Source organism: Momordica charantia (genome assembly GCF_013281855.1).
Source record: "Momordica charantia cultivar OHB3-1 chromosome 6 unlocalized genomic scaffold, Mcharantia_2.0 BLBB01000006.1, whole genome shotgun sequence".
Classification (NCBI taxonomy): domain Eukaryota; kingdom Viridiplantae; phylum Streptophyta; class Magnoliopsida; order Cucurbitales; family Cucurbitaceae; genus Momordica; species Momordica charantia.
The window spans coordinates 32,368,586-32,386,793 of record NW_028275164.1 but is presented as its reverse complement, the minus strand read 5'-3'; the positions used below and the strand labels follow the sequence as shown (position 1 = coordinate 32,386,793).

Here is an 18,208-nt window from a genome sequence, read left to right as displayed (position 1 = left end):
TAACAAAAAGATTTCACTTACATCGGAGAATGGGATTGCATTTCAAGAAAGGACATTCAAGCTAATGATGTGAAGACATAAAATCAAACTGTAGATATCTATAAATTTACATGGAGTTATGAAAAGAACTTGTTTAAGACATGTTTTAATAGCACAGTACATGTCCACGAACTATTGGTTAATTAAGTGTTCATGTATTTAGTTTTTAAGATTGATTAATTGTGGATTCATAGGATGAGAGTTAATCTTAGAGTTTCCATGGAATCATACAAATATGATTATCTTTGAGCAAGTAGGTGGAGAATATACAAACAAAGAGAGAGTTTATGAACCAATTTTATATTTCGTAAGAAATTTTCAATACATGTGAAGTTGTTTATTCTCGAATAAATCTCGTTTAATTTTCAATTTGTAAATTTCTATCACACACTTCTAACATCATTCACTACTCGGATGATTCTTTATCAGTAGCTAGACGATCTCAAACCACACTCCCTAACCAATAACACCCCAACAAAAACACAAATCTAGAAGTTCCTCATACTTAATTTGGCACCCAAACTTCCTCTCCTTCTCTAATCTGTAACTTCAAACCTTCCACAAAGGTTTAGACACATCAATTATTACCCTAATTCTCATAAGTAGCCCTGGCCAGTCATATAATCCACCTCTTCTACTTGCCCCACTATCCAAAGCTTCATCCATATTTTTTTGACATATATATGAGAAAGTAACAATGAATATGTATCCAAAAGACAGTATGTGTAGGATGTGTTTGGGAGTGATTTTCGCACAATTTTTTCTTTTGTCAAAGTTACTTCCATTTTCATTGATCATATTTGGCAAATAAAAAAATTGATTTTAAGAAAGTTTAAAATCACTTTAAATTGATTTTTTAAGGCATTACTTGAATGGTGATTTTGAAAAATCAATTATACTTATACATATATTTTTTTAAATCGCTCATTCTACCATCACTCCCAGACCCATCGTAATTCTATTTCCAAACATACCCTAAATATCCAAATAAGAAAGATCTTTATCACAGCTCCATGGCCCTACACACATCATTCTTGCCTTTTCCATCATGGTTCTGAATTGAATGATAAAAACGTTGTCCCCAGCAGTCTCCTGTATGCACCCTCCATACTGATTTGGATAAATAAAACTCAGGGAGAGTAACATCTTAGTAGCTAGAGCACATCAGTTTTTGCTATTCTAATATTTAACCCAACAAAATATGTAGATTATACAATATAGATAGAATAATGATCACGATTTCAAAGAAACTATGAAAAAAGCAAGTTTGTGAATTCCCACCCCACATGTATAATAAGTTTGTGAAATTCTGTAACTTTTGTTGAAGGAAGATGATGGACCATAAATTAGTTGATGGACAAGGAAATAAGGCCATGTATTGTACGTAAAGAAATAACCATGGGGCCGAGTAGCTCTGCCGTTTTTTTCACTCTCAAAACAATTTGCTTTGGGTTAAAGACGCAGAATGTTTGGTGGTTTAGCTTTACATCCACATTATTGATATTCCATCTTATCAAACTTCTTCATTAGAACGTTTCCCCGGCTGTAATGTTGGTTTATATATACTATATATATACACACCCCCATTTGCCTCTTCTTTATCAGACCCAACTTTGCTTTCTCAACTGTGCATCCCACCAGGCACCCACCAAACAATAATCCATGGCCTCCATTGCTGCCATTTCTGTCCTGACCTTTGTTGTGATTGTGGGAACTTGTGCTGCAGATGTCGACTTACTTCAAGATATCTGTGTTGCTGATCTCTCTTCTGGTATTCCCAATCCCCCCTTTTACTCCCTATGACTATGAGCTTTTGCAGCTTTCTTAACCATGGAAAATTTTGGCAGGGATCAAAGTGAACGGGTTTCCGTGCAAGACAAACATATCTGCAGCCGACTTCTTCTTCGATGGACTTGCCAAGCCAGGCCTCACCAACACTACATCCGGTGCGGCGGTCACTGGGGCCAATGTCCAGAAAATCCCAGGCCTCAACACTCTAGGAGTGTCCCTCGCCCGCGTTGACTATGCCCCCGGTGGCCTCAATCCGCCGCACACGCACCCTCGTGCCACCGAGATAGTGTTTGTTCTCGAGGGCGAGCTGGACGTCGGCTTCATTACTACCGCCAATGTGCTGATATCCAAGTCCATCAAGAAGGGAGAAATCTTTGTTTTCCCCAAGGGGCTGGTGCACTTCCAGAAGAACAATGGGAAAGATGCCGCCGCAGTGATTGCTGCATTCAACAGCCAATTGCCCGGAACTCAGTCTATTGCCGCCACTCTATTTGCGGCAACTCCATCAGTGCCGGACAATGTACTCACCAAGGGTTTCCAGGTTGGTACCAAGGAGGTTGACAAAATCAAGTCTCGCTTTGCACCCAAAAAATAAGCCATGATATGAAGAGCAAAAGAAAGGGACAATATCAAAATTATATGGTATTCCAAGGATATCGGTAAGACATTCTTTCGAAAAGGAAAATACGATGTAGATAGATATCAAACAAGCTCGTCGAATAAAAGTACATGCTTATTATTAAAATTCTAGTCTGAGCAAACTTCGCGATAAACCCCCTTCAATTGCTACGAGTTTTCACTTCATACATGACTGTTGCCTGCCATCTGGGATTGCAAATAGTACTATCGGCTTTGATGGCCTGACATATGGAACGTCGCATCTGAAGTACCCCTTCCTCTCTAACTGCAATATGTCTCCACGCTTTAGATTTCGCATGTTTGAATCCCCAACAGCAACGCTCTCCTTTTTTGTACATGGATTTAATACATCAAGAAAATCCTCTCCTTCTTCGAGCTGCAATAACAATTTAAAAGAGGCAAAAAATTCTTAATTTCTATAACCACTTTTCTAACGAGATAAGAACATAATAAGCAACAAAAGGCCGCGGCCACAAAATGTAACAAGAAACAAACAGTCATATGCATACTCATCGTATGAAGAGGTTGACCAACAACTTCTAACTCACGTAACGCATATCAGATTAACATCTAATTTCATAAGTCTTCCATGCTTCGACAAACTGGCTTACCGACTTGCACGTAAACATGATGCAACCTACTCACCAGAGATGCTAAGTGATGCATATTGCAATCTTACTTTTAAAAATGGGACACGAAAGAAATAAAACCAACACAGAAATCTCAATGCAAATAAATTCATGTCAATATGCATAGTTCTGAACTTTGACTTTAAGCCACATCTTGCGTTTAGAACTTCCAAACCAACAGCAAAGAGAGAAAATATTATATCACAATCAAACCAAAGAAACAAACTCAAATAATTTACCATCTAGAAAAGTGCTTGTGATACCACATCAAGCGTCCATACCTTCTTTTTTGTGATTAAATAGTCAAACTCCATAAGTGAGAGGGTGACTAGTTCATTTATATCTGGCAGCCAAGTGGCCTTCAACTTTGTGGTCTTCACAGAACCTTCAAGATGCAAGATTCCAGACAACTTCGTGACATATCCATCTTGGTCCTTCTCAATGCCTTTTACAATTGCATTCCCCCAGTCCATCAAGGTGATTTCTTCATCCACCTTGATGCATTGTGCATCCACCTGGTCGATCCATATCCTCTTTGTGAAAGTTGAAGATTTTTCACCAGCACCTTCATATTTCTTATGCCTTGGTATTACTCGGATAAATGGTTTATCAGGACCATTATCAAGGGTGAATAAAACTCGCCGGTCTTCAATAACAGCAGTATGTCTGGGACACACGGGATCAATAATCTTCTTATTAATGGTCCATAGTTTATCCCATTCCATAAGGTTGAGATTTTTTGATGCCCCCTGAAATAAAGAAAAGAAATATGAGACTAACTTTCATTTCATATCAGTCCTAGACTCCGATCAAAGACAAAAGAAACGACCATGATATCTATCATTTCAAATATATATAAGACAGATGCAGCATACAAGGATCAATGCACAGATGTCCAAATGCTAGAAGTTCCTACTTCCCTAAGTTAACTGCAGAATACTTTGATCTTCTATGTAACTGAAAGCGAAGTGCTGGATTATAAATTTAATAAAAATCCAAGAGCACAACTATTACAAGTGCATACCAGTTTCTGGCACTATTAGAGCAAGATTTATCAATGACTTTCGGACAAGCACCAATTAAGAGATTTTATTTGTAACCCAAGAATTTTCGCACCTGTTCAAGGATGAATTGTATTAGAGCTTCAACTTTTAGACCTCTTCGAACAATCCCCTGTACGGTTGGAAAACGAGGATCGTCCCACCCATCAACCTTCCCATTTTGAACAAACCATAACAGCTTACGCTTGCTGAGAAGTGTATACACCATGTTCAGCCGGCTAAACTCATATATATGAACCTTTCTTAGACCCATATCTTCCTGGATTCGGTAGTACTGTGCATTGCGGTCATGGTATTCACTGGACCGAAGTGCATGTGTAATGCCTTCAATAGAATCAACAAACGGACAGGCAAAATCATAAGTTGGGTATATCTTATACTTGGAACCAATGCGATGGTGGGGAAGTGGATTACAACGGTAATACACTGGATCTCGAAGAGATTTATTAGGGTCCTGCATATCAAGTTTTCCACGAAGACAACAAAGCAAACCCTGCTCAGTTCCTAATATCATCTCCCTCCATAATCTTAGATTCTCTTCAAGACTATTACTCCTACGTTTTGATTCAATGCCTTCCATTCGTTCTTTCTGCATCTGCTCACGTGGAGTATCATCTATATATGCTTTGCCCTGATGAATTAATTTTTCTGCCATTTCCATTAATTGAGGGAAGTAATCTGAAGTATACGTGACAGTTTCATGCTTTATACCCAACGTCTCAATGTCTTTCACAATATTTTCTACAAACTCATTGCTTTCTTTAGCAGGATTTGTATCATCAAACCTGATAATTACTTCACCTTTGTACCGCTGGGCAAAATACTGATTCAACAATCCTGCTTTCGAGTGCCCAATGTGAAGATATCCACTAGGCTCAGGTGCAAAACGCAAACGAACCTTCCCAATCTCTGCATTTGGAAGATCAACTTCAAATGTAGATCTGCTTCCCGATTTCCCTTTATCAGACGTGTCCTGATTGACACTATTTGGCTTCTGAGTGAGACCCTGTTGATCCTTCAATTTAGCACCGGAAGACTTCCCCAAGCCTCTTTTGCCTACATATGTTGTTAAGAAATCATCCAAGCCATCAAAATATTCAACTGAGAGTGAATTAAACCATCGTTGAAGATTAGGGTACTTCTTTGACTTTCTCAAGCTTTCCCACCGTTGCCCAGTTCCTGTAAAGAACAAAATATCATAGCATCAATAAGCCAATTGTGTGTGTGTATAAGTTGCCATGTGGATTAGAAACAAGGAACATTATGAAGAACTTTTAAAAAAAAACAAACAAGAGGGCACGGCATGGCATCCCATCTCTCTCTGTCTCTCTCTCAAGATAGGCAAGGTGATGCGAAAAAAGATTCTAAGAAACAATGGCAGCTAGTAAAGAGGATGGTCAAAGCAGCATTTTTTATTTTCTTTAGTTGAAAAAATTACCTACTAAACCCGACCAGATAGCTATATCTGCAAGTGATAGAGAATGGCCAACGAGAAACGTGCATCTTTCCAAGTACTTGTCAACATAATTGCATGCATGCTCAAATGCAGAACCAGACGAAAAGACAGGAGCATACTCCAACCATTCATCAATCTGAAAATTCATGAATTCATATAACAGTCACTTATAAGAAATTAGCACATAAACAACTATAAAAATAAATAAATTACAAACCACATATCAAAATAAACATTAAGATCATGTTATTACATTTACTGTTCAACTTACCTGACTGGATTCATATGCACTCTGTCCATAGAAATTAGGAATCTTGGCAACTCGACCAATATAACGTAGAAGCACAGAGGTTCCGTGCAACTTCAGCCTACAATAGATTAACTTGACTTAAGCATTGAGTAAAAGTCTATTAGATATTTTCCTCTGACTCATATCAAAGGGAGAGACAAAATTCTTTCTAAGATTAAACAGTGGGAGTATAACGTAAAATTTCAAAGATAAATGACCGGTATCAAAGGTTATTGCAAGTAAGATTTAAAATATCACAAATTTTTGCTGTGTTTTTAATCAGACACCCAATAAAACACTAGTGGACGTGGCATACACAATGTATTCATTTAATAAACTGATTTTATTTGAAATGGGAGAAGGAGAAGATCCAGAAATTTCAGGTTATTAATGATCTATTTCTAGATTTAAGTTAGAGAATATATAATAATTAATACCATCAAAACTTGGAAGGCAAACAATAGTCAATAAATTTCATGTACGAAAAGCTGGCAAATTTGGAAAGATGAGAAAACAATAACCAGGAATGAGAGTGGCTCCCTTCTGGTGGCAATAGATTACATTTTACAGAGAGCACATAAAGACAAGAGCAAATTATTATGAGCATAAGTCATGGATTTGAAGTTAAATGCAGATCAGGGAATGGAAGGACAGTGTTAGAATCCACAAATAGGTATAAATATCTAAAATTTGTCTTCTAAATAGCCAGTATGAAAAACTTACACGCTTCAACTTGTATGCTAATTCTGATGAAATATAACAAGCCATAGAAGTTTTTATATCTCCTAGTTGATATCATAACTCATAAGCTTCCTTAATAAACACATGTATACAAATTATGGATACAAATCAATGATTGTCACGTCTTCTTTTCCTTTTTGTTTTCATTCCATGGCTCGACCAAGTTTGAATAGCCATTTAACTTCATCAATTAAAAAGAATGTCGATCCATGTAGAAAATTAGCATCTTTTAGAACTTACGCAGAAAATGTTCTTAGACGATGATGTAAAGTACCAAATAAAAATCTAGGATAAAATACAAATTCCACCATTAACCTATTATCATCGATTTTTTCCATAAAATAGACCACGTTAACCTTCTGTACAAATCAACTAAGATTTACGTTAATACTAGATTACATAAAACAGCAAAACAACTACATGTATAAGAACATTCCATGGTCATATGATGTGGTATAACTATGAGGAAATTATATTTTCATTCTAAATAAGTTGACTTCACGGCATGAACTCAAGAAATAGCCTAAAATCAGAAAGAGAAACGAAATTAGATAATGGAAAACAATAAAAATAGAAAGTGTTATAAATCAAAATCAATTGCTTTTGAAGGTAGAATCTCAAACGTTTCTCTTTTTTAGAAGCTAAATACGGCAAACTAAGCTGAGGGAAGAGAGAGATTTGATTATACCCATTGGTGAAGAGAAATGTGGGAGCGGAGCCAGAGGCAAGAGAAGAATCTGCAGTGGAAGTGATACCAGCAAGCTTGGCAGCAACAATGACGGACAATGGAGGGCTATCGGCCGGAAATGACAAAAGCTGAATATCCATGATTCTCAACACCAGAACCAATCAAATCCAAACTGAAATCAAAGACGATGCATACAAGGGTTTTAAGTAGGAAAATGATTGAAATGAGATCAAATCGTTTACGAGTATGAACTATAAGAAAAGGTAGAGAAAACTGCTGGCAGAGGCAGACCAATATTCAGTGGTAGCCTAGCCGCCGAAGATTTTGAACGAAGGGAAAGGGAAGGGCAAAAATCTATGGGCCGACGAACCGAGCCAGTTCAACTCGGTTCGGGTCAGTTTTAATGGTCGGGTTCGTCGGTCTTTTAAACAAATAACAGAGTGAAAACTCGCCTGCAAATCACTCACGGCGCTGTAGGAGTAAACCCATCTATTTTATTTTAAATATTTATTGATAAATACATTACTGTAACTTCTTTAATAAATTGAAAATAAATGAAGTGAATAATCTGTTTCGTTATTTGAAAATTTGTTAAAGGATGATTCTTAATTTCTTATACATATGTGAAAAACGATTTCGATCTCAAAAGAGTTGGTCAAATATCTAGAATAAAAAATGTGGAGTGATTTGTAAGTATTTTGACTTTTTGGCTCTTTTTTATTGTAAAGTTTTTTCTTGTAATATTTTCAGTATGGAAGTTAATTTATGCTTAAATAAAGTGAAAGAATACATATGAAAACAAGTGGCTTTAACCTAATGTTTCATTTATATTAATTAATTATGACTCCTAGTCCTAACTTTTACCTCTTGTGTTTGTCGAGAACTAAGGATGTTGTGTCCAATGAATGATTCTTCCAGGTGTGGGAACATGGGGCATTTTCTCATTCATTTAAGATATTTGGCATTACCTAAAATACTTATTCTTGAGTGGAATGCTTACCATCCTTGTTTTCACATGTATGTGTGTCAAAAATTTAATATTATTCAGTACAATATTTGTACTCTCTAATCATCATCTTTAAAATAATTAACGTGTCATTCAAAATATACATATATGAAACAACGGGAAGGAATTTGAAAATGGTACCGCATATGTTTTGATAAAAATAAAATAAATTAAATCAAGTGCACTTCAACCTACGACTAAATTGATATTTGAGATTAATGTTTCAAATGTCGATATCGATGAAAATATCAAGTCCTCAATTTCATGAAAATATCGATAAAATGTCGATGGATATTTCTATAAAAATTAGAATTATTAAAAAATCGTAAAAAAATATTTAATTTAACAGATAAACATATTCTTATTTCTAAATTAGTTAAAAATAATTAATATTAATATTATGTATAGATTAGTGACATTTTGTTTATTTTTTCCTCATATTTTGTCGGTTTTATTGTACTATAATGAAAATGTCGATTCATCCCTTATATGTTGATTTTGAACCCATGAAAACATGGATATATCGATAGATATTTAGAACCATATTTGATATACAAAACGTTAGAAAGAGAGCAACGTGTCATAAGAATTATTGTAAGGAACGATGTGGATCAATGAGAAGATGTTAAACTAAAAGCAATAACTAGAAGAGGGAACAAGAGAGGGAGTGAATGCGGCGGTGGTGGAGGCGAAGAAATGGTCTTCTCCGGCGGGTGCGGGAGCAGGAGATCCTAAGCGCAGGGCGTAGCCTCGCCCATATAATTCTCTTCAGTTTGAGGACGAAAAACTTGATCTTCTCGGGCACACTCCTTTTCCTGCAGAACTGATAGCTCCTCAGAAACAGCCGCCGCTTCTCCATCATCAAGGAGTAGCCCTGATCTGAACAATATCCAAAGGATTCGGTCCGTCGAACACCATCATTATCATGGATGAAAAAGTTGAAGGCCATGGCTAAATGTACAGAGATCGATCTGTATTCAGTACTATATAGATATTGTTTGAAGTCAAGTTTGTGGAGAAAGGAGGTGAACTGAAGCCAGCGTGTAGAAGCGTTGTATTTTGTATGGGCCGTTTGCTTGGGCGTAGGGAGGCTTGAGTTAGCAACAACGCTGACTGCTAAGACGCGGCTAAAAAATAATATTACAAACTCAAAATAATAACCGCGTTAATTCTACATCTACTTGACCTCTTATTAATTAAAACTTTGATTCAAAGATGGAGGCCGTCAAATCTGAAACAGCTGCAACAAACTTCTACTTTCTCCATTTCCTCTCTTTTTCTTTTCCCATAACCTTCGTCCCTTGTTATTATTTGAAGTTTTTTTCTAAACCACCTTGTTATAATGTTAAATTTAATTATTTAAAGTCAGATCCACTCTTTAGAAGTTTATTTACGTCATCTGAATATTTAAGTATCGAACTAATTATAATATAAAATGCACATATCTCAAACAAAAAAGTCGTGAGTTCTTTGAATCCCCACCCCACATGTTGGTGTGTTAAAAGAAAAACTTATAATATATAATTATTTATTTCAACTTTAATCAGTAGTTGATCGATCCATAACTTTAGCTCGGGGAGCTTTATTTAAAATTAACCTAGTTTCAAGAATTCGTACAAATTCATAAATAAATTGAACTATAATTTAGTACACAACAAATTTTTTTCTACGAATTTTCTTTTATTATGAAATCGCTTCATGATAACTTCATTTTCTATCTTATCAAAAATATCTTTCTATTTATATCTTAAATTACACCTACACGGACACTAATAAAAATAAAATAAAAGTTAAAACGAGAAAAAATATAATAATAATAATTGAATATATATATATATATATATATATATATATATATATATTATATGTTTGTGTAAGCATCACAAACACATGACATATTAGTTTTATATTATGATGCAAGTTTTTACTAACTATTTATATTTAAAATAACCTTAAATTTATAGTAAATATAAGAAAAAATATTTTTTTGATAATTAATCTTCTAACTTTTTTTAGACTCTGCATAATTCAAATTAAATTCTATAAAATGAGAACAATCAAATCTAAAAAATTGATGATTTATAAACAAGAAAAAAAATATTGATACAATAATTATTAGAAAAATATTATATATATATATATATAATGACAAGTATAAATTAAAAATAAAAATAAACCTAAAAATCTTCCTAAAATATTATAATTTGATTCATCGTTGTAATTTTATCATAATAGAGCAGACCATAAATTATACTCAACATTATAGGCTTTTTTTTTTTTTTTAATGTTGCATGAAATGAGAGAAGAGAATAGACGTGTAAAGCCATGTCATTTTATATACATGCCAACATTAACACATATTTCTTACATATCTTTTCTTACAAGTAAACCTTTTTCTTTATTTGTTTTTTAGGATACCAGCTGATGGTCTTATCTTATCAGTTAAATAGTTTTTCATTACAATTGATTGAACTTGATGCTTAATTTATTTGTATTTTCTCCAAATATTAAAGTTTTATTTAAAAGAAATTGAGTGCATTCCAATTATTAAATAATAATTAAAAGTTTGTACTAGTCTCATTTTAAATATTTGATGTTAAGTAGGAGTTCATCTTGGCAAAAATTCAAAGGATGAGCTTTAGTGAGGGAGCTACCTCGACCCGAGCTTCGAGGGCCAAAAAGCCTAAAGGACGAATTCTAACTAAAAGAATACATCTCAAGTCATACCCTGCCAAATGAAGAGATGTGCTAAATTCTACCTGACAGGTGAAGCATGATGATACGAGTTGGATCAGATGAAGTTGTATCTGAAATACCAACTAATCAGTGACACACTTTGGATTTCTATTGAATTGATATATCGATTTGATTGTCCATCTTTTTGATATATAATATAAGGCATTCTCCAGATAATTAAAATTGAAGCAATTGGATGTCCGACTTGAACCTATTCGATATATGACCGATCAATAGAAAGACTCTTACACTCCACATTTATCATATTTAATAGTCCATACATCACACGAGATCAATATCATAGGAATAGAATATGATTCACTTTCGACGATGCTTGGAGAGAGATAGATATACTTCGCTAAATTCATGCATCGTTATTATAAGTTAATCGAGAGTGACACATGGGCCACTCCCAACAGGACACGTGTGCTTGGCAATAAGAGAGCTCACCCTACCAAGTTGGATGGGAAAGACTCGTGTTGGGCCAAACAATGCTAAGCTTGGCTCTTACTCGAGCATGGTTTAGTAGGCAGAATATCCACAGGAGTGGAAATGTGATTTTAGGATATTTACGTAGGTAGTGAAAGATCATTTAACGGGTACAAATGCTGCCACCCATAACATGCTTCCCGACATTCTCCTCGTGTAAAAGGTGATCAAACCATTATCAAAGTACACAATCTCTTGTATAAACTTCTAGTTCACCATTTAAGCCTTCGGAGTGTATTTCTCCGAGCACCATACTAATGTTAGGTTCTAACGTGCAGGTACCAATTTGGATGGGTAAGATTTCTATACCATGTTCGTACTGACGCGTAGCCTTGCTTTTAATCTAAATCTGTCCATTAAAAAATAAAATACGAAGAGGTTAAATAATTAGTTTTCTAAAATTCAGCAAAATCCAACCATTTTAGTTCGGAAATTCTTTTACGTGAAACACTCAAAACTTAAACATAAAATCTAGGGTTTATCCTCGCGCTCATCACCCATAGGAATTTTCATCAGAAACCAAGATACGTGTAAAAAACCCTCCCATATAATCGAAATATCTAAAGCTTCTGTGCAGCGTCACTATATATATTCAATAGATTTTGGGGTAATGCCGTTGAGGCAAAACCATACAGTCCATACATTCTATCCTTATCGCCGTGTGTCTCATCCTCTGAGCCTTGCCGCATCTCCTCTTCTCCGTCCCTGAGTTGAGCGACTGCAAGGTGGCGAAGCAAACCCTCGCAAATTAGGTCGCCACCTCCGGGGACTGTGTCACTCGGCAGAAGTTGAAGGGAAGAAATGGCTTCGATTCTCGGAGTTACTGCAATTCATCATGCACCAAATCTTGATATTTACAGAAGGATGGGAACAGCGGCGACGCCATCACCCACGCCTTCTCTTTCTTTTGCTGACAAGTCCCACATAAATGCTTCCAAAGCTCAGACTAGTTTCAGTAGTGGTAGCCGTCGCAACTTGGCTTTCTCCGATGGTTCCAGCGCTGGCACGTTCAAGTCCGGATTCAGCTCTTCTGCAATTGCGACTCCCAATTCCATCCTTAGCGAAGAGGCTTTCAAAAGTCTCGATGGCTTCTCCAAGGATGATTTCATCGATTCCCAACCTAATTCGTCTCTTGGATTCTCTGCTGATTCTCCTGCTGACGAAGATGAGCTCGCCATTTCCAAATTAGGCTTGCCCCAACGGCTCACTGAATCGCTCGAGAAGCGCGGAATTACTAGCCTCTTCCCCATTCAAGTACTATCACACTCTCTTGCTTTTCTTCATGTTGATTTCTTTTGTTAATTACTTGACTAGTACTTTGCTTGAGACAGCGAGGAAGAACTACTTTAAGTTTCATGTCATGGTTTTATTCCGTTTTCTACCAGAGATTATGTTCGGTTTTTGAAGCTATTAGTTTAAAGTTAATTATTATCCGTTTAAGTTCAAAATGTTCCAGGATGTGGGAAATGCAATGGAGTGAAATTTCTCACATCCATTTTTAGATATTGTCCTTTTCCCGTGGTCTCATACCAGTTTCATGAATGAACTTCACATTCATTTTGAGATATGCCTTCTTGATATCTGCCCTATATCATTTGCAATTCTGCACACCTCTGCTTGTTTAGGAATTGACCATAACCATAACTAAGTTTAGTTTTCATTTTACGATTTAGATTCGTTTTATTCTTAAGTCAGTCTTGTCTTCGGAGGATATTTAGATTACACAAGCTGAAGAATCCTTTTTTTTTTTTTGAGGGTATCATGTTACAGACCTCAAATATGTTTAGTCACAAGATATATTTGTTAATGACTAATTTGATTAGTCGAGTATTGGTTTTTTTGGATAAGAAACTAGAATTTTATTATCAAAACCAAAAAGAAATTAGTTGAGTATTGCGATTGCATCTTTAATTTTTTGTTTTATTTTTCATTTATAAAATACAGAGAGCTGTTCTTGTCCCTGCACTAGAGGGTAGAGATCTCATTGCCCGTGCAAAGACTGGCACTGGGAAGACATTAGCCTTTGGGATACCAATTATTAAACGACTTACTGAAGATGACGAATTAAGAAGTTCGCGGAGGTACGATTTTGTGACTCTCTAGAATCTGCGACCTAGAAATTTGAGTATTACTAACTTTTCTGTATTTGTTGATAGGCGGTCACGTCTTCCTAGAGTTTTGGTGCTTACACCAACCAGGGAGCTAGCCAAGCAAGTGGAAAAAGAGATAAAAGAATCTGCACCTTATCTGAACACTGTTTGCGTTTATGGAGGGGTTTCATATGTTACACAGCAAAATGCTCTTACCCGTGGAGTTGATGTGGTAGTTGGAACACCTGGTCGAATAATAGACCTGATAAATGGTAACAGCCTCAATTTGGGGGAAGTTGAATATTTAGTGTTAGATGAAGCAGATCAGATGCTTGCTGTTGGGTTTGAGGAGGATGTGGAAGTAATTTTACAAAAGCTTCCAACTCAGCGACAAAACATGCTCTTTTCAGCTACCATGCCAACTTGGGTTAAGAAACTTGCACGCAAATATTTGGAAAATCCATTGACCATTGATTTGGTAATCTTATACCTTCTTTTAATATCTCAATCAATTACTTGGGCTTCAGGTTTTCTACATTTGCAAAATTTATGGTCTGCTCTATTATGATAAACCGTGAAATTGTCTTGGGGAGAGATGCTTGCTCTTAAGTGTACAGTGTATTGCAAAGACAAGCTAGTATCTTTTTATGTGTTCTATTTTCATTCTAATTCTTTACTTTTCAGTGATGTAGGGGCATGTGAATGTTAGTAAAAAAATAAGTGAATTTGATTTGCATCTCCTAGGTGAAAATGTTGTCATGATAAGCTAGCATATGTCAGAAGGAAAAAGGCCAATTGTAATCTGAATGGCCTATTGCAAGTTTTGAGGAAATGAGACTCAGTTTGGAGATTGGAATTGCATTTAATTGTCTATGAAGATCAATTGCTGTGAGTAAAAATACTCATCCTGTATTTAAATTTGTAGGTTGGTGGCCAAGATGAAAAGCTTGCTGAAGGGATCAAACTTTATGCCATATTAACCACTGCAACTTCAAAGCAAACCATTCTCAGAGATCTTGTGACAGTAAGCATAAACATATCCCTCCTTCTTCATACATTATAGACCAGTTATCCTTGGGCTTATTCTTTTGTATGCTGTAAGTTAAAGTATATAAAATCAATTTTGTTGTCTGACTCCAATAATGTCATGATTTCAGGTTTATGCTAAGGGGGGCAAGACCATTGTTTTTACACAGACAAAACGTGATGCTGATGAAGTCTCTTTGGCATTAGCAAATAGCATAACTTCAGAAGCATTGCATGGAGATATATCACAGCATCAACGGGAAAGAACCTTGAATGGCTTTCGGCAAGGGAAATTCACTGTGCTTGTTGCAACTGATGTAGCTTCACGAGGATTAGATATCCCAAATGTTGATTTGGTAATGTCATTGGACTCTATTCTGATTTATGTCAATTTCTTTTGCTCCTGTAAAAGAAAATTTAATTTTCATTTTGGATCTAAATGAATGTGAGTGGTACATGTCTTTTTATTTTCTTTCCTTGTCTCTAATTCTCTCCCTTCCTTTTTCATTTTGCAGGTTTAAGAATTATTTGTATGGTATAATTAGATAATTGTGATTACTACTTAAGATTCTATTCATATTAATCATAATTATCTAATTATACATATAATTCTTTTTGGATAGGGATTATACATATAATTCTTAGACTTGCAAAAAGTAAAGGAGTGGGAACGGATGTGGGGGTGGTGCATTTTAACACTTCCCATTGGGCTTTACAATTATTCTATGGACTCTGTTTTATGATAACATGCATGGTTATGAGCTTTTAGTTCCGATGCTTTTAACTCTTGTCCAAATTTTCAATCTGGGGTGTGCACTAACGTACTTTGAGACTGTAGTGTACTCCTTTAAATGATACAAAGCCGGGCAATATCTTGCATTTCATCTTCATTTTTATTAAGCTTGTAAATTTAGACCCTTTCAATATTAAATTTTTGTTTTTTAAAAATTGTGTGTACTTGACTTCTCTAGTTCTCTTTATCTTCACTTCAGGTTATCCACTATGAACTTCCTAATGATCCAGAGACTTTCGTACATCGCTCTGGTCGTACTGGACGTGCAGGAAAAGAGGGTTCTGCTATTTTAATGTTTACAAATAGTCAAAGAAGAACAGTTAGATCTCTTGAGCGTGATGTGGGGTGCAAATTTGAGTTTGCAAATCCACCTGCCATTGAGGATGTCTTAGAATCATCAGCTGAGCAAGTAGTTGCTACTCTTCGTGGAGTTCATCCTGAGTCTATCGAGTTTTTCACTCCAACTGCACAGAAGTTGATTGACGAACAAGGAGCGGGTGCTCTGGCAGCTGCACTTGCACAATTAAGTGGGTTCTCCCATCCTCCTTCATCACGGTCGCTTATTAGCCACGAACAGGTAAATAAGAGTTCTTTTTATTAATTCGATATAACTAGAATAGTTATTTTCCAGATGTCTATTTCATTGAAGGTAAACATTTTTATTTCAGGGATGGGTCACGTTGCAGCTTACCAGGGATCCATCTTATTCTCGAGGGTTTTTGTCTGCTAGGTCTGTCACTGGATTTCTATCAGACATTTATTCCCCAGCTGCGGATGAAGTTGGAAAAATACATTTAATTGCAGATGAAAGGGTGAGTATCTGTAGCATGTTGGACCTATTTTGTGTCTTTTATTTCCTAATTTCAATGGTGTACAATTTCGTTTTAAACAAATAATTGAATATTGATGTTGGTAATGCCAGATACATGGAGCAGTATTTGATCTTCCAGAAGAAATAGCAAAAGAGTTGCTGAATAAGCCACTGCCAGAAGGAAATACAATTTTGAAGGTCACCAAGGTAATTTTTTTTCCTCTCACAATCATCATAGTTTCTTAATTAATAATTTTCTTGTATTGCTTCAAAAATAATCTTGTTGTCTCTGTGATGACGACCACTGTAAATACCGGGCTGTCTAACAGAATATTGGAACACGTTCTGTACTTTATTTTTGCAGTTACCTCCTCTGCAAGACGATGGGCCACCAAGTGACAACTATGGAAGGTTTTCTGGCAGAGAGAGAAATAGCCGAAATAACTCTAGGGATCGCAGAGGTTTTAGAACATCAAGGGGCTGGGGCAGTGGCCGAGACTCTGATGATGATGGTGATTTATTTAGTAGAAATCGCAGTTTTAGAACTAACAACAGCAGCAGGTCCCGGAATTTTAAAAGCTCAGGAGATGATTGGCTAATTGGAGGCAGACGATCTAGCAGGTCATCATCCATGGATGGGTAAATTTTATTTTTTGCCTAATAAGATTGTGGATATTGTGTATTCCTTGAAATGCTGCTTTGGAAATAAAATGATGGATTTATAGCAAGTTGGATTTATAGCAAGCAGTGAAGGGTAGTAATCTTTAAAAGTTTTGTACTTGTACAAGGAAAAAGGAATTATATTTTGGGATGGGTGAGTTGAATATGCCGTGAAGTAACTCCGTTTCCCTTTTCTTTTCCTTTTAAACACTGTCTTTAAGGGAATATATTGACATCCATAGGCTCAATTCTAGATTAACAATAATGGAATTTGAACATGCATTGCAGATTTGGAGGATCCTGTTTTAATTGCGGAAGAATGGGGCATAGGGCATCAGAATGCCCCGACAAGTGACAAACAAGACGACTAAATATACGTGATTCAGCTTTAGATTTCGTGGCGACTTATAAGTAGGTTTTTGGCATCAGCCAGCTCAGTTGCATTGTCTTATATTCAATGGCTGGTATTTACGTCTCGAAGATGCTCCTTAGAAAGAGTAACAGGAATGGTGCTGAGTCTCATGTCGCCTTACGAGATTACTTTTACAATATTTGCACAATTCTCAGTCTGTTCTAGTTTAAGTTTTGCTCAGTGAAGCATTCAAAATTGATTTGTTGTGTTATGAATTATATGGATACCCTTTTTCGTCCTCCATGTAGAATGTATATGTTCCAGGAAGAGAATTGGGAAATGAAAACAGCGTAGCATTTCTTGGTTATAACTTGATTCACTAATTTGTTGGAGCAGCTCAGGTTCTCTACGCTATGGAATCTCCTTACCACCTCATCAAATTTGACGATCACAATTCTTCCCCTACTGAATAGATGAAATAATATCTTATCTACGACTGCTGGCTAAAAATCAATTTTTGACATGAAATACTTGGAAATATTTTTCTTTCTAAGTTCAACAAATGGGATGGAAATATTTTTCTTTCTAAGTTCAACAAATGGGATGGAGATTCAAACTAACAACTTTTTTTTTGATAGTTTAAGTTTTTTAAAGTACTCCATTCACTAGGGGAATGTGTAATTTGGAATGTATAATAGTGTTTTCCTAACTATTTAATATGTTGTTTGAAATATTGGGACAATGGATGTTTGGACATATGTTATATTTTGGTTAACTGAAAATATTAATTTCTCAATATATTCTAAAAAAAATATCTAGGTAAACTGATTTAAGACCCTTTGTAACTATTTTCCAAACATTTGAAACTAAAAGTGCACATTTATTAATGTTATGTTGGAGCCTCTCTTTCAA

The 18,208-nt window shown here is 35.7% G+C and overlaps 3 protein-coding genes across 4 annotated transcripts; 2 read left to right on the top strand and 1 right to left on the bottom strand.

The window, feature by feature from the left end:
• Positions 1-1,477: 1,477 nt before the first annotated feature.
• Positions 1,478-2,445, top strand: LOC111024271 (RmlC-like cupins superfamily protein). The gene is made up of 2 exons (XM_022301923.2): positions 1,478-1,810; positions 1,887-2,445. Exons 1-2 carry the CDS (start codon positions 1,702-1,704, stop codon positions 2,423-2,425), a joined length of 648 nt encoding a protein of 215 aa, XP_022157615.1. The 5' UTR covers positions 1,478-1,701; the 3' UTR covers positions 2,426-2,445.
• Positions 2,435-7,652, bottom strand: LOC111024262 (Glutamyl/glutaminyl-tRNA synthetase, class Ic). The gene is made up of 6 exons (XM_022301917.2): positions 7,334-7,652; positions 5,887-5,983; positions 5,598-5,751; positions 4,215-5,338; positions 3,380-3,847; positions 2,435-2,845 (listed from the first exon to the last, which is right to left on the bottom strand). The coding sequence occupies exons 1-6, from the start codon at positions 7,471-7,473 to the stop codon at positions 2,627-2,629; spliced, it is 2,202 nt and encodes a 733-aa protein (XP_022157609.1). The 5' UTR covers positions 7,474-7,652; the 3' UTR covers positions 2,435-2,626.
• Positions 7,653-12,113: 4,461 nt separating this feature from the next.
• EMB1138 (DEAD box RNA helicase (RH3)) lies at positions 12,114-17,666 on the top strand. 2 transcript variants are annotated; one of them, XM_022302227.2, is made up of 10 exons: positions 12,114-12,818; positions 13,509-13,645; positions 13,721-14,132; positions 14,580-14,678; positions 14,812-15,036; positions 15,673-16,050; positions 16,142-16,285; positions 16,396-16,491; positions 16,649-16,905; positions 17,233-17,666. In XM_022302227.2, exons 1-10 carry the CDS (start codon positions 12,366-12,368, stop codon positions 17,297-17,299), a joined length of 2,268 nt encoding a protein of 755 aa, XP_022157919.2. In that variant the 5' UTR covers positions 12,114-12,365; the 3' UTR covers positions 17,300-17,666. The 2 variants fall into 2 exon arrangements, with proteins under 2 accessions (XP_022157919.2, XP_022157915.2); XM_022302223.2 differs by having other exon boundaries at positions 12,126-12,818; positions 16,649-16,923.
• Positions 17,667-18,208: the final 542 nt, after the last annotated feature.

Excerpts from the sequence above, each read along its gene's own strand:
- LOC111024262 (XM_022301917.2), bottom strand. The coding sequence starts at position 7,473 with ATGGATATTCAGCTTTTGTCATTTCCGGCCGATAGCCCTCCATTGTCC. Across the intron at positions 5,339-5,597 it reads TATCTGGTCGGGTTTAGTAG|GAACTGGGCAACGGTGGGAA; the intron begins GTAATTTTTTCA and ends TGTTCTTTACAG. Across the intron at positions 2,846-3,379 it reads ATTTAATCACAAAAAAGAAG|CTCGAAGAAGGAGAGGATTT; the intron begins GTATGGACGCTT and ends TTGTTATTGCAG.
- EMB1138 (XM_022302223.2), top strand. The coding sequence starts at position 12,366 with ATGGCTTCGATTCTCGGAGTTACTGCAATTCATCATGCACCAAATCTT. Across the intron at positions 14,133-14,579 it reads ATCCATTGACCATTGATTTG|GTTGGTGGCCAAGATGAAAA; the intron begins GTAATCTTATAC and ends TTAAATTTGTAG. Across the intron at positions 16,286-16,395 it reads ATTTAATTGCAGATGAAAGG|ATACATGGAGCAGTATTTGA; the intron begins GTGAGTATCTGT and ends TGGTAATGCCAG.
- LOC111024271 (XM_022301923.2), top strand. The coding sequence starts at position 1,702 with ATGGCCTCCATTGCTGCCATTTCTGTCCTGACCTTTGTTGTGATTGTG. Across the intron at positions 1,811-1,886 it reads TGTTGCTGATCTCTCTTCTG|GGATCAAAGTGAACGGGTTT; the intron begins GTATTCCCAATC and ends AAATTTTGGCAG.